This window comes from Misgurnus anguillicaudatus, chromosome 4, assembly GCF_027580225.2.
Source record: "Misgurnus anguillicaudatus chromosome 4, ASM2758022v2, whole genome shotgun sequence".
NCBI lineage: Eukaryota > Metazoa > Chordata > Actinopteri > Cypriniformes > Cobitidae > Misgurnus > Misgurnus anguillicaudatus.
In genome coordinates, this window is record NC_073340.2 from 151,787 (window position 1) to 165,887 (window position 14,101).

Consider the following 14,101-nt stretch of genomic DNA (forward strand, 5'->3'; position numbering starts at 1 on the left):
AACTTCATATCAAACTTCACATGTGCACATGCAACAGCGATCTTAATTTGAACACTCCAAAGTTCACAAATAGCTTTCAAATTATGCCATATCAGATCGTCAAAAACAGATTACTTCCAACGCAGATCCACCGCCAGCATAATTCATAATAAATCTGCCTAATGGCTACTCACGGCCCAGCAACATGTTCAAACAGCGTCCTAGACGATTTCCATCCTTCGCTGAATCCTCCAAAGCCCAGTGCTGCGGCACAAAAACTCCAATCGACAGCTGGTCAGGTCTTTCTCATGATCAGCGAATTTTCTGACTTAAATGTAGCGGTACACTTATAGTGAGCCGCTGTTCGGAGGGGAAAGCACAATTGACGCGTAGTCTGAATCCTTCATATTAATCCTTTATTTGAACAGAAAACAAACAAAAAAAAAAAGAATACATACAGCCACTTCCCTGCCGGGAAACACGGTCAGAAAATTGTATCCGCTTCCCCTTACTCAACTCCTCCCCGTTCCTTACCTGCCCTATCTAAATACATAATAGTAATGAGATAATAAAAGTGTCAAATTCAAAACATTCAAAATTAGTCCTTGTACAATCCCAAATCACACAAATAATAATAATCAAACACAGATTTAATTATATTCCAAATATTAAATAAATCCTTTTAATCAAAACATGCAATGAAAATAGAAATGGGAAGAAAAGAGGAATGGCTCCAACAGCAGATTTGATATTCAATAAGACAAGCCAACTGTGACTGGCTATACTTACGACTACTTGAACTGTCCTGGCTCATAGAACTGGACCTTGACAAACCTGTGCATCCCAAAACTTTAACATCAGTTTTTCATGATCAATAGTGCTACAGATCTGCATGCTCACTGCATGCTCATTTGATAAACTAAAATTGAAAAGTTAAACTCACCACAAGTTGACTAGTCATGGCCCACACACCTAGATGTACCTAAGCGACGCAGATTTAGAAACATCAGTCAGTCATGAACAATACTGACCTGCCTGGGGCCCTGGGCTGCAATATTTTGCTATGAAAGATACTCACGACTAGTTGACCTGTCACGGCCCACAGACCTAGATGTACCTAAGCGACGCAGATTCAGAAACATCAGTCAGTCATGAACAATACTCCTAGTGACCTGGCTGCAATATTTTGCTATGAAAGATACTCACGACTAGTTGACCTGTCACGGCCCACAGACCTAGATGTACCTAAGCGACGCAGATTCAGAAACATCAGTCAGTCATGAACAATACTCCTAGTGACCTGGCTGCAATATTTTGCTATGAAAGATACTCACGACTAGTTGACCTGTCACGGCCCACAGACCTAGATGTACCTAAGCGACGCAGATTCAGAAACATCAGTCAGTCATGAACAATATTCAATTCAATTCAATTTTATTTATTTAGCGCTTTTCACAATACTCAATTGTTTCAAAGCAGCTTTACATTAATAAAAGCAGTAAAAGCACAGAAAAACGACAGATAGCATAACATAATACACAATAGCATAAGCAGTCAAATTTGCTGCGGCTATGACGCGACATTATGAGCGAGCATATTACTAATGTAACGTCTAGAAGAAGAAGCTAAGTTAAGCCCAAGCAGGCTACCTCCCCGGGGTAAAAAAACCCCTAGGAGAAAAAAAACAAAAACCCCGGGTTGTTTAGTCGAGGAAATAAAAATAAAAGTCCTAGGAGGGAAAAACCCTTGGGAGATATACATGTATATACACACATATTAACGGATAAGGAGCTTAAGCAGAGATTAAGCAGAGATTAAGCGGATATTAAGCGGATATTAAGCGGGTCCTGCCGGTGGTCGTTGGTCAGGCATCAGCTGGGCATCACATTGAAGGACGACCAGTAGATCAGAGGTGTGCCGACTTTCACATCTACCGGAACTGGGTCTGTTTGTGCCATTGTCCTCAGGGTCAATGGGACCCAGGGACGAGACAGGGAGAGAAAAACAAAATCATATTAGCGTAGGGGCCGTTCACATGTAATGCAAGTGTCACACAGTGATGTGGTTGAATCATCTTAGTTTCAGACAGACTAACTATTGCAGCATAATTATATATTATCCACAGTTGAGGATTTTGCAAATTGGGGGCCCACTGCGACGGTATATATGGTAACTAAGGGTCACCTTCCGATTTTTAATAGAAAATGAAACCTGTCGACCCGTTTGACTAAGGCCGTAACCCCACTGTCGTCGTTAATGCAGGTTCAGTGGCAAACGGGTCTATATTGCATACTATTTACAAGATCACGAAAAACCGCCAACATCGCAACCTGACCATACGTGTCAACCCGTTTGACTAAGGCTGGAGGCCCCACTGTCGTCGTTAATGCAGGTTCAGTGGCAAACGGGTCTGTATGGCATACTATTCGCAATAGAAAGAAAGTGCCAAAATCACAACCCAACCATACGTGCCAACCCGTTTGACTAAGGCCAAAAGCCCCACTGTCGTCGTTAATGCAGGTTCAGTGGCAAACGGGTCTGTATGGCATACTATTTGCAATACAAAGAAAGCGCCAAAATCACAACCCAACCATACGTGCCAACCCGTTTGACTAAGGCTGGAGGGCCCCACTGTCGTCGTTAATGCAGGTTCAGTGGCAAACGGGTTTGTATGGCATACTATTCACAAGAACACGAAAGTTCCAAAATCGCAATTCGACTATAGGTTAAGATAAGATTTTTATTTATTTATTTGGTTGGTCTGTGTTATGACCGCTAGTGCTTTGTTCCGTACAGATAACTATTTCGAGTTAAGTACTTTTACTAGACAAATTATGCGAATGCTTTGTTTAAGAGAAAAGTTTTAAGTCTAGATTTAAAATTATCGACTGTGTCTGATTCTCGGACAACGGTTGGTAAATCATTCCAGAGCTTAGGGGCTAAGTAGGAAAATGACCTTCCACTTTTAGACACTTTTGATAGTCTAGGGATAATCAAGAGACCAGAGTTTTGCGACCGTAGTGTGCGTGATGGATTGTATTCTGATAGTAATTCTCTAAGATATGAGGGTGCTAGGCCATTTAAAGCTTTGTAGGTGATTAGTGATATTTTAAATTGTATGCGATATTTAACTGGTAGCCAGTGTAAAGATGCCAGAATTGGGCTTATGTGGTCATACTTTTTAGATCGAGTAAGTACCCTTGCGGAAGCGTTTTGAACTAGCTGAAGCTTGTTTACTTGATTTGCATGGCATCCCCCGAGTAGCGAGTTACAATAGTCTATTCTAGAGGTCATAAAAGCATGGATAAGCTTCTCTGCGTCAGATGTGGACAGTATATGGCGTATTTTCGAGATATTTCTAAGATGGAAGAATGCTGTGCGGCAGACGTTGGCGATATGACTATCGAAGGATAAGTTGCTGTCGAACATCACACCTAAGTTCCTAACCGTGGAAGATGGCACCACAGTGCAGCCATCCATGTTCAACTTGTAATCTGACATATTATGTTTGTAGCGATTCGGTTCAATAATAAGTATCTCTGTCTTATTGGAGTTCAGCTTAAGAAAGTTATGTGCCATCCAGTCACTAATATCGCTAAGGCAGTCTGTTAGCTTAGAAAACGTGTGTGTTTCGCTGGGATGTGAGGAGATGTAAAGCTGGGTATCATCCGCATAGCAGTGAAAACTTATGTTATGTTTTCCTGATAATGTCTCCTAGAGGTAACATGTATAACGAGAACAGGATAGGACCTAAAACCGATCCCTGCGGTACACCGTATTTAACCAGGGAGTGATATGACTCTTCCTCGTTTACATAAACAAAGTGATAGCGATTGGTTAGATACGACCTAAACCAGGCTAGCGCCTGACCACTGATACCAACATAGTTTTCTAGTCTATTGAGTAAGATTGTATGATCTATTGTGTCAAAGGCTGCACTAAGGTCTAATAATATAAGAATTGAGATTTCACCACGATCGGATGTTAATAGGAGGTCATTTGTAACTCTAAGCAACGCTGTCTCTGTGCTATGGTGGGGCCTGAATCCTGATTGGAACTTTTCATATGTACTATTATTTGTCAAGAATGTGCGTAACTGGCTTGCCACTACCTTTTCTAATATTTTCGAAAGAAAAGGGAGATTTGAGATTGGTCTAAAGTTATTAAGCTCTCCCTGATCAAGCTGCGGTTTTTTTAATCAGCGGTTTAATAACTGCTAGTTTGAAAGCTGTTGGAACGTATCCTATTTCTAGCGATGAGTTAAAGATATTTAGAACCGGGGTTGACACTACAGGGAATACCTCTTTAAGCAGTTTTGTGGGAACGGGGTCTAATATACAGGATGATGATTTGGATGATGTAACTAGTCTAGAGAGCTCATCTATTGTAGTAGGTTTAAATGAATCAAGATGTTCGTATGGTAGTCTAGTGTTAAGTGAACTAACGGGTTGAGTGGTGGCTGCCTGGGTAGCTACGATGTTTTCCCTTATAGACGTAATTTTGTTAGAAAAGAAGGTCATGAAGTCGTTACTATTGTGCTGAAGTTTACTATTGGTTTCTGTTTGTTCTTTATTTCTAGTCAGTTTTGCAACCGTGCTGAAGAGGAAACGAGGGTTATTATGATTCTCATTTATAAGCCTGCTAAGATAGGTAGATCTGGCGGTTTTAATAGCCTGTCTGTATTGTTTAACACTCTCTTTCCATGCTGCACGCCATACCTCTAAGTTTGTGCTTCTATAATTTCTTTCCATTTTCCTAGTTGCCTTTTTGAGTGCTGCGGTGTGATGATCATACCATGGAGCTGGCGGTTTTTCTTTGATTCTCTTTTTTCGAATGGGAGCAACGGCATCCAATGTGTTAGAACAGACATTGTTTAGGTTTTCTATTACAATATCTAGATCGTCAGAGTTATCTGCTACATGTTTAATTTGGGACAGGTCTGGAAGAGTGCTAATAAATCTATCTTTAGTGGTGGAAATTATTGTTCTGGCTAATCTGTAGCATGTTGTGGATTGACTGATCCTATCTAGAAGTACAGTGTATGACACAAGGTAATGGTCAGAAACTTCATCACTCTGAGGTGATATTTTGATGTCATTAATATTGAGCCCGAGTGACAGAATTAAGTCTAATGTGTGCTTACGAGTATGCGTTGGCCCTGTCACGTTTTGTCTAATATTGAGAGAATTTAGAACATCCATAAATGCACGTCCTAGTGCATCTTTTGGGTTATCCACATGAATATTAAAATCCCCAACGATAAGAGCTTTATCTACAGTGACTACAAGCTCAGACAGGAAATCTGCTATTTCTTTAAGGAAATCTGCATGGTGGCCCGGAGGTCTATATATTGTAGCTAAAGCAAAAGAGAGCTGTTTGTGGTTATGATCGGTTATTTCCATATTTAACAACATTAGTTCGAATGATTTAAATTTTACTTCAGATTTTTGGTTTACTTTAAAAATTTTGTTGTATATTGTAGCTACACCACCCCCTCTCCCCTTTAATCGAGGTTCGTGTTTATAATAATAGTCTTGTGGGGTGGATTCGTTTAAACTAATGTAGTCGTCTGCTTTAAGCCAGGTTTCTGTTAAACAGAGTGCATCTAAGTTTTGGTCTGTAACTATTTCATTGACAATAGGTTCTTTATTGGTAAGCGATCTAATGTTAAGAAGGCCGAATTTTAACATTCGAGGTTCATCTGTTAAAGTATTGTTGTCTAATTTTATATTAATCAGATTTGTACCAGATGTGGCAAGCGGTGCTCTGTATTTATTTGTTCGGGGAACAGATATAGTTGAAATGTGTTGATATTCTGGTAAGACTGACTCGAAGTGCTGGGATATAAGTGATCTTGACATATCACGGCAGCTAACAGATGGACGGTTAAGCCGATCCGTCTGTTGTCTGACTTGTACCCTGGATAGTCAGACTGTATTCGAAGTAAGACTATTGGTCAGATTTATAGAGAGAATCGCACTTCCTTCCTGAGATGGATGGAGGCCATCTCTCTTTAGCAGGTCAGGTCTCCCCCAAAAATGCTTCCAATTGTCTATAAACCCTACGTTATGCTGAGGGCACCATTTTGACATCCAGTTGTGAAGAGACAATAATCTACTGTAAGTTTCATCCCCCCGGTAGGCGGGGAGGGGACCAGAGCATATTACATTGTCTGACATTGTTTTAGCAATTTCACATATCTCTTTAATATTATCTTTGGTGATCTCCGACTGGCGGAGTCTGGTGTCATTCGTGCCGGCGTGAATAACAATTTTAGAAAACTTATGCTTAGCATTAGCCAGCACTTTAAGTTTTGATCTAATGTCTGAAGACCTGGCTCCCGGTATACAATCAACTATGGTGGCTGGTGCCTCAATGTTTGCGTTCCTAAGTATCGAATCTCCAATGACCAAGGCACTTTTAACAGACGTCTCAGTCGGTGTGTTGCTTAAAATCTCGAACCTGTTTGAAATTACCAGGGGGGTCTTGGGTGGGCACCGGAAACGACTTTGCCGCCTGACAGTCACCCAGTTAGTCAGCCCCCTTGACTCAGATGATGGAACCGAGCTATGTGTATTACGTTTAACACTAGGCGCACCCGAAACAGTGTTTGTAGCATTAGCGGTATTAGCGTTTGTAGCATTAGCGGTATTAACGTTTGTAGCATTAGCGGTATTAGCGTTTGTAGCATTAGCGGTATTAGCGTTTGTAGCATTAGCGGTATTAGCGTTTGTAGCATTAGCGATATTAGCGTTTGTAACATTAGCGGTATTGCTGTCATCAACTAGCATTTGGATGCGCGCTTCTAGTTCTGCAATCTTTTCCGTCAGCCTTACTACTTCAATACACTAAGCACAAGTAAACCCCTCTGTGCTGATGGAAGAAGCCAAACCGTACATGCGGCAAGCAATGCAGGCCACAACAACAAGCGGAGTCCCACCGCCCCCACGCTGGGCGACGGCGCCTTCGGTCACCCGGACGCGGTCCGCGAAGCTACACCGCGAGGGAAGCTCACTCGCAGCACGCCCCGATCGCCCGCGGACGTCCGTAGCCAGTGCGATGCGAGGCAAGCTGAATCCGCGACGGCCGGGCAGCGGCTCCTCCACGGCTTCCCGATCGCTTTCATTCTGGGCGATGGCGTCTCCGTTCCCTCGAGCGCGGTCCGTGAAGCTGCACCGCGTAGGGTGTTCGCTTTTTGCACTTCTCGGTCGCTTGTGGATGTCTGGAGCCTGGGTGAACTGGGCGCTGTACTTCGCGTAGGATCTGCGATAACCGGGTATCAACTGCTCCACAGCTTCCCGCTCAGGTGAGGACAGGTCTGAATAGCATACAGTGGATGAGTCCGCCATTAGATCGGCTGTTTGTTGATGTTAGCGGGCTATATGCTAACACTGGGTGTTTACTCCTAGTGACCTGGCTGCAATATTTTGCTATGAAAAATACTCACGACTAGTTGACCTGTCACGGCCCACAGACCTAGATGTACCTAAGCGACACATATTCAGAAACATCAGTCAGTCATGAACAATAGTAGTGACCTGCCTGGGCTGCAATATTTTGCATTGAAAGACTATACTCACGACTAGATGGCCTGTCATGGCCCATAGACCTACATGTACCTAAGCAACGCAGATGCAAAACCTCTGTCAGTCATTATCAAGTGTTAGTTACATGCATGCTGATTTGATATTTTTAAAAAGTAAAAGTTAAGTCACCACTAGTTGACCTGTCACGGCCAACAGACCTGGGCGAACCTAAACAAATCAAATCGGTACAGAAAGTATTTCTTAAAACATTCTTAAAATTTGAATCCAGTTCAAATGAGCATGGTAATCTTAGCAACAACTCACCATTCTTTGATATTTTCATTGGTGGGGTGGGAAAGGCTGGAATTTTAGGACAGGCATCTGATAAATAAGGGGTATATAAAACAAATCATATACAGTTTTACTTGATTTTGTACTGTGCACAGGCAACATTTGAATACACATTCCATTAATGCCACAAGAAACGATTCTGTACCTCCTTTCCTCACTTCTTTATCCTCCCCCTCAGCAGTCGCATCAGACAAGTCAGATCCTTTGAATATTAAAACACATTATAATTAGCCGTTCACCGGAAAAAACCCATCCCCCCCCCCCCCCGTTGGTTTTGTTGCTACTTCTATCAAACAAATAGTCAAACACAACAAGCGCCACAGATTTCCATGACGGGAAGACGTACGGACCCATGCATGTCAGTGACCTTTTTTGGAGCCATACCTCCGCGATATTCATCAGATCGAGGAAAAAGGGGTTACAGTATGCAGTGGAGGGATATATTAAAAATATAAAACTATGCAATGAAGGAGACATAACTACTATTGAGGCTAATGCTTACCGGTCTCAAGCGAAACCTGAGAACCCAATGACCTGTACCTCAAATGCAACCAAAGCCTTGTGGACCAGTCATGCTCATGTACTGCTCTCTTACATATGTTATGGTCTATTATTGTCTATTGCGAGTAGCTATTTTTGTAAAACACAAGGTTATGTTAGGTAGCTAAACCTACATGTGCGTCAAAGCCATTCAAAGCTAAATAACATCTCTCTGTTGTTTTGAGAATAGCCATCTTGAGAATTTGGTGAAGAACAGAAATCACAAACAGGAAATTGCTTTGGCTTAAAGGTGCCCAATAATATAATAAAATCGATAAAACAAAATATAAGGCATTCAGATATCAATTTTTTATTATGTTATCTGTTATGCACCTTTAACTAAGCCAACGCTATTTCCTAGTTGTGAATTATCTTCAGCAATGTAAATTGTGGGATTTGATTTTATTTTATTAGTCGTGCTGTTTATAATCTTAATTCATGTGTATTATTAAAACAATGATTTCTGTGCTGAGTACAAGAGAGCTGTCTGTGTGTGGAGGCTTATTGGGGGGAGGTAGCTTGAGTGAAGGAATTTCCAGCTGGTGGCCGAGCAAAGAGATAAGGAGATAAGAGCAAAGCTTTAAGGAGAAAACAAAGAAGTGCATGCTTTTGATATTAGTTCACTGGCAATCATTCATTTCCAGATTGTTACATGTAGAGGTGTTTGGATTTATACAATTACATGTTGCTATGAATATTAATGTGTTAAAATATATAAATGATTATGCCTTTGTGCCCATGACTAATGTAGAAGATTGCCCTGTAATAAGACATTGACATGTAGGTATGAAATGCTCGAGGGCACAAAGTGGCTGATGTGTGTGTGGGAGCCAGGGGGGCTGTAAAAAGCCCTAAGGGAAAACATACTGAACAGATGTTTTTTAATGATGATAAAAGTGTTTGCTTAGAAGTAGTATTGCAGTAAAAGATTTAATATGTGTTTATCTATCTAAAGAAGTTAATGTGTGCCTTATTCATATAACCAATTTTACGAATAATGAAATTATGTCATGATATTGAAATGTGTTCTACATAATAATCACTTTTATCTTACAGTTTGTTTTTTATGAATAAATGAATGTTTTATTAATGATTTGTTTTTAAGAAAGCATTATAAAATGCTATGTGAAGTCAATCATATGTAATGCTATGTGAAGTCAATCATATGTAAAGTGGAAAAGTACTGGGGGGAGAAGAAACAAACTGCAGGACTCTCAAAGTTGGGGGAGAGCAGTTGTTTTTTCCTTTGTCTGTGTGTTTATCTTTGCCTATTAGGCTAAAACTGGGTGTGGTGAGGGAGTCAGATTCACGAGGAAAAGCAGCCTTTGTGGGTGGAGATTCTAAGAAGAAGATCAACGTCACATACTCTATAAATAGTTGTTTTCCCAAATGCTGGGGGTTGTTGCTTGCCGTTTGTGGCCTTGAAACAACCCGGCGCGCTGTAAAACTTTTTCATATCTGATCAATAAATATTCAATTTAGATATTTGTGTCTTTCCTCCAATTATGAACATGCAGATGGACGCCTTATAGTCCAACAATATAAAACATTCTGATTCTGAAATCAGCTAATACTAATAACATAACTAATAAATTTAGTAGATCTACACAACACCGTAACTAGTTAGCTGTTAGCCTTAACTCAGAGCAGAAGTATTTATGCTTCATAAAGTTCCATATTTAACTGCGAGTGGGCCCATCCACATAGTTTTACCCATTGTAGGCTGTGCTCACGTTGTGTGTTCAGGTTTGGAAATGGAAAGAACACAAATCCTCCAGTGTCTTATTTACAAACGCAGAGGGCGCCCCGCTTCAACATATTGCTTGGAGTTAATTTTTGTCGGACCTACGCGCCTAGTAATGGTTGCTATGATGTGTGATTGGACAATGCCCGTTTTGTGGGAGGGGCCGGCAAGAGGTCAATTGTAAAATGAGTTTGCATGTTTTCACTACTCAACCAATGATAGGGACATACCTTCAACGAAATCTTCAGAATTGTTCATTTTTTTCTTCCTCTTTTGCACAACAACCTCTTCGTCTTCATCTTCACATTGTTCAGCATGGCTGGTTTGATCATACTCCTCACACTCATGGAGACTTTCTGAAAAGACAGCATGCATGTCATCAAAGCTTAATGTATAGTCCACGCAACATCTCAGTTTTTTGTACTGTTGTATCAAAATATAAGAAGGTACCTGCAGTAAATTTCACTTTCAATAATGGGAAAGTTTCCCAGTCCTCCTTAGGGGCCACATGGTTTTCAAAACAATACTTTGCTCTCTTCTTTGGCCACCGAAGGGTTTTCTCAGCTACATTAACCCAGGCATCAGGGATGGTCCCCTCCATTTCTTTCCCATTTTCATTCCAAACGGCTCTGACAAAAAGCATAACCTGCAACAAAAATTAATATAAAGACATTTATGTTTTTATATATAAACACATACACACATACAGTACATTTCCAACGTACTTTTTGACTGGCCAGTTGTCACCATGAATGTTCAATACCATGCCGCAGAGGAATCATGACAGAGCCATTGTTGAAAGGTAGACAGGCTACTTTTCTTGCAAGGTCTTTTTCCTTCATTTCTTGTCTTTGGAATCTACGGCCATTCCCTATATACGCAATGTTCAATAGCTTTGACAGACATGGTTTGTCAAACAGGTCGACAGTGTGTCTCAGTTTTATCACATCGCAAACAACCGTCCCATCTCCCCTCCTCTCTTGAACAAAAGCAAACCTCTCATCTTCCAGAAGGAAACAGCTGTCTCTCCTTTTTGTTGAAATATACATTTGGGGCTTCACCTCAGGCTGTGCACTGGAATTTCCTTGGGCATGTTCGATTTCGACCAGGCGTTTGGACACCTGCGCTAATGGATTTTGGCCAGTCCTGACCAATCTTTTGATCTGCTGCAAATAATTCTCAAATGGAAAGCAACATATGTCATTTAAAGAGCACCTGAAATGAGAGACATCTTCGTGGATGTGTAACAGGGCATGCACATTGTACACAGTAAATGTTTTCCCATAGAGTGCAGTGCAGCTAGACACAAAGTGCCTCATCAGTTCAGTGGCATACTCCAAATAGGCAGCTCTTGTCCGGTCATCTGAGTCCAGCATGATGGATACTGCCACGGTCAATGTCACAAAATGAGCATACAGCTGTGAGGAGACAGTATTTTTGAGTACTATAGGTCCTGTGTAAAGAAGAAACTGACGGAACTCTGTTGCTTTCCACCTGTCCAACTCCTGAAGGCCACGGGGCTGTCGTGCGAACTCGCTGGGCATCTGGCCTCGTAGCATGTTCAGTTTTTGTGAAATTTCACTTTTCTGTCTCACAGAGAGCCTACACAGTTTTGGGCCTCTAGTCAGATAAACCAACAGCCGCCTAACAACACCCAAGCAAATCATATGCATATAGTCTAACACAAAGCCACTGACACAGGGAATCCCAGCAGCTATTAAAGGGCTACAACCATTTTGATGGTGAGAATACTGTATCTGACTAAATGCTTCATCTGTGCGCAAGGTGGATGTCAGCTGATTGAAGACGACTCTTCTTTCAACATACTGGCCTTTCACTTCACACCTCTCACAACTGTCATATGCAGTATGACCTTTAATGCATTTTAAATATGCTCTAGCCGGTGCATCACAAAGAAAGGTACGAATATTTACTGCAAACTTTTTCTCATGAATCACCAGGCCATTCTGTGTGAGATTCTTTAACTCCTTCAAAAAGTCATGGAGATACTCTTCAAGGGGCTCAGGCTTGCTTTCCCCGCAGTATAATGCCACAATAAATGGATTGAAATTGCTTAATTTCACCAGTATTGGCCAGAACTGGACTTTACTACTTTTAAAGATTGGTAGTCCATCAATGTTGACATCCAAACTAACCGTACTGTGTTGTTGTCTGAAAGCATCATTTTGACACAGTACACGGGAAATGCCCCCCTCCAAGCCATAGTATATATACTGTCCATTGCATTTTGAATGGCTGTCAATGACTTGAGGAGTGGCTAGTAATGTGCGTGCATCTTTGGGGAGTACATGTCCATGATGTCTTAGAATCTGCAGTAATTCATTTAGGGACCTATTACTAATTTGATGTCTTGTACTCCACTCTCGCAAGTCCTTGCCTAGGTTGCTAACTTGGGCCTCTGGTTCGGGATTCAAAATCTCCACATCGGAGTCACACAATCCAATGTCGGTATCAAAGCATGAACCATCAGTGGTCACACTGGTGCTCTGGTCATCAGTACTGCTTCCACCATCATCATTGGTTGTGTCCTCCCTAGCATTTGTCATCACTGCGTTTTCGATTGTCACATCGTTGTTGTCGTCGTCAGACTGGAGAAGTTCATTGATGTCTGCTTTACGTTTTCTCCACATTCTTAAATATGCCATCTGTACAAAGTTTAAAGTGTCGAACAAATTATTTTGCGCGCGCACACACACACACACACACACACACACACACCACTTCGGAGATCAATTATGTTGAAATAACATTTAGACAAAGCAGGTAGAGGATGATGAATACTCACTGCATTTGGTAACGCAACTGCTCTGATAAATGTTCCTGCCACAGAAAGATAAAAGAGAGGAATGGGGAATTAATTAGCATGGGTCATATATTTAATTTCATGTAAAAACATACAGTATAGCCTGATCTTTAATTTTCTGCGTTTGAACCAATCTGGGGTGCATTTCCCGAAAGCATCGTTGCTAAAGTTAGCAACTCTGTTGGTTGCCATGCAATTTCCCATTGCCAACCAACTAAGTTGCTAACAGGTAACAACAATGCTTTTGGGAAACGCACCCCGGGCCGATTTGCAAGCATCTAATGTATCGTAACGTTAGTTAGCTAACGTTAACATACCTGGCTACCAAACACGTCAAGTTACATTTGGAGGAAAAAACATTTGAATGGTTAGCTTGACCAACTAGGACTAACGTAAAAACTTTATGATGACATTTCGGAAATCACTCACTTTTAGTATTACCAATATAACAACATACTTACTTACAAAGTTCTTGATAGGGATTACAAGTGCAACACGACTGATGAGTCGTGAAGAGCCGACTCTTTATAGCGAACGAGCAGAGCCGACTCTTTATAGCGAACGAGCAGAGCCGACTCCCGTCAGCAAGAGAGCCAAATCTTCAGACGCAGGCAGGGGTGGGACCGTACGAGCCGGCTCTTCTAAGGGAGCCGAGCCGAAAGAGCCGAATCTATGGAAAGAGCCGGACTGCCCATCATCACGCGAAACAGCATTCAGGTGCGGACTGCGGAGCATGCGGACTGCACATAACTTTGGCTGCGGCCATACCCCCACTTGCAGTGGCCACTTGAGAGCGCGTGCACACGACAGGAAGTAAGTGCGCAAGACTGTCCCATATCTTCAAACTGACAAAGAGCAGTGCCCTTTACGCACACTAAACAAACACTTTCTCGAATACTGCTTCGAAGCGGTATTCAAGGCTAAGCATATCATGTATCATGTTCTGGATGCAAGTCATGACACTTTTGCCCATGTTGCACATTGCATTGGTGCCATGTATTTTGTGAAATATGTGCAACTGCTTTCATCACATACTTAGAAACAACAGTAATGGTGTCGTTTATTCAGGGACAACTGAATGAACAATCAACTTTAATAAAGCTGCATGCACACAATGAAAAGTGTGTTATAGGTGCA

The 14,101-nt window shown here is 41.5% G+C and overlaps 1 protein-coding gene across 4 annotated transcripts; it reads right to left on the reverse strand.

Annotated features, from left to right (window-relative positions):
- Positions 1–1,002: 1,002 nt before the first annotated feature.
- LOC129434464 (uncharacterized) lies at positions 1,003–13,871 on the reverse strand. Of its 4 annotated transcripts, XM_073866526.1 has the most exons (11): positions 12,947–13,868; positions 10,591–10,786; positions 10,371–10,496; positions 8,002–8,058; positions 7,830–7,886; positions 7,695–7,733; positions 7,560–7,598; positions 7,427–7,465; positions 1,314–1,352; positions 1,186–1,224; positions 1,026–1,096 (listed from the first exon to the last, which is right to left on the reverse strand). In XM_073866526.1, the coding sequence occupies exons 2-11, from the start codon at positions 10,781–10,783 to the stop codon at positions 1,041–1,043; spliced, it is 684 nt and encodes a 227-aa protein (XP_073722627.1). In that variant the 5' UTR covers positions 10,784–10,786; positions 12,947–13,868; the 3' UTR covers positions 1,026–1,040. The 4 variants fall into 4 exon arrangements, with proteins under 4 accessions (XP_073722629.1, XP_073722627.1, XP_073722628.1 ...); XM_073866527.1 differs by lacking the exon at positions 1,314–1,352 and having other exon boundaries at positions 12,947–13,867; XM_073866528.1 differs by lacking the exons at positions 1,186–1,224; positions 1,314–1,352 and having other exon boundaries at positions 1,003–1,096; positions 12,947–13,866.
- Positions 13,872–14,101: the final 230 nt, after the last annotated feature.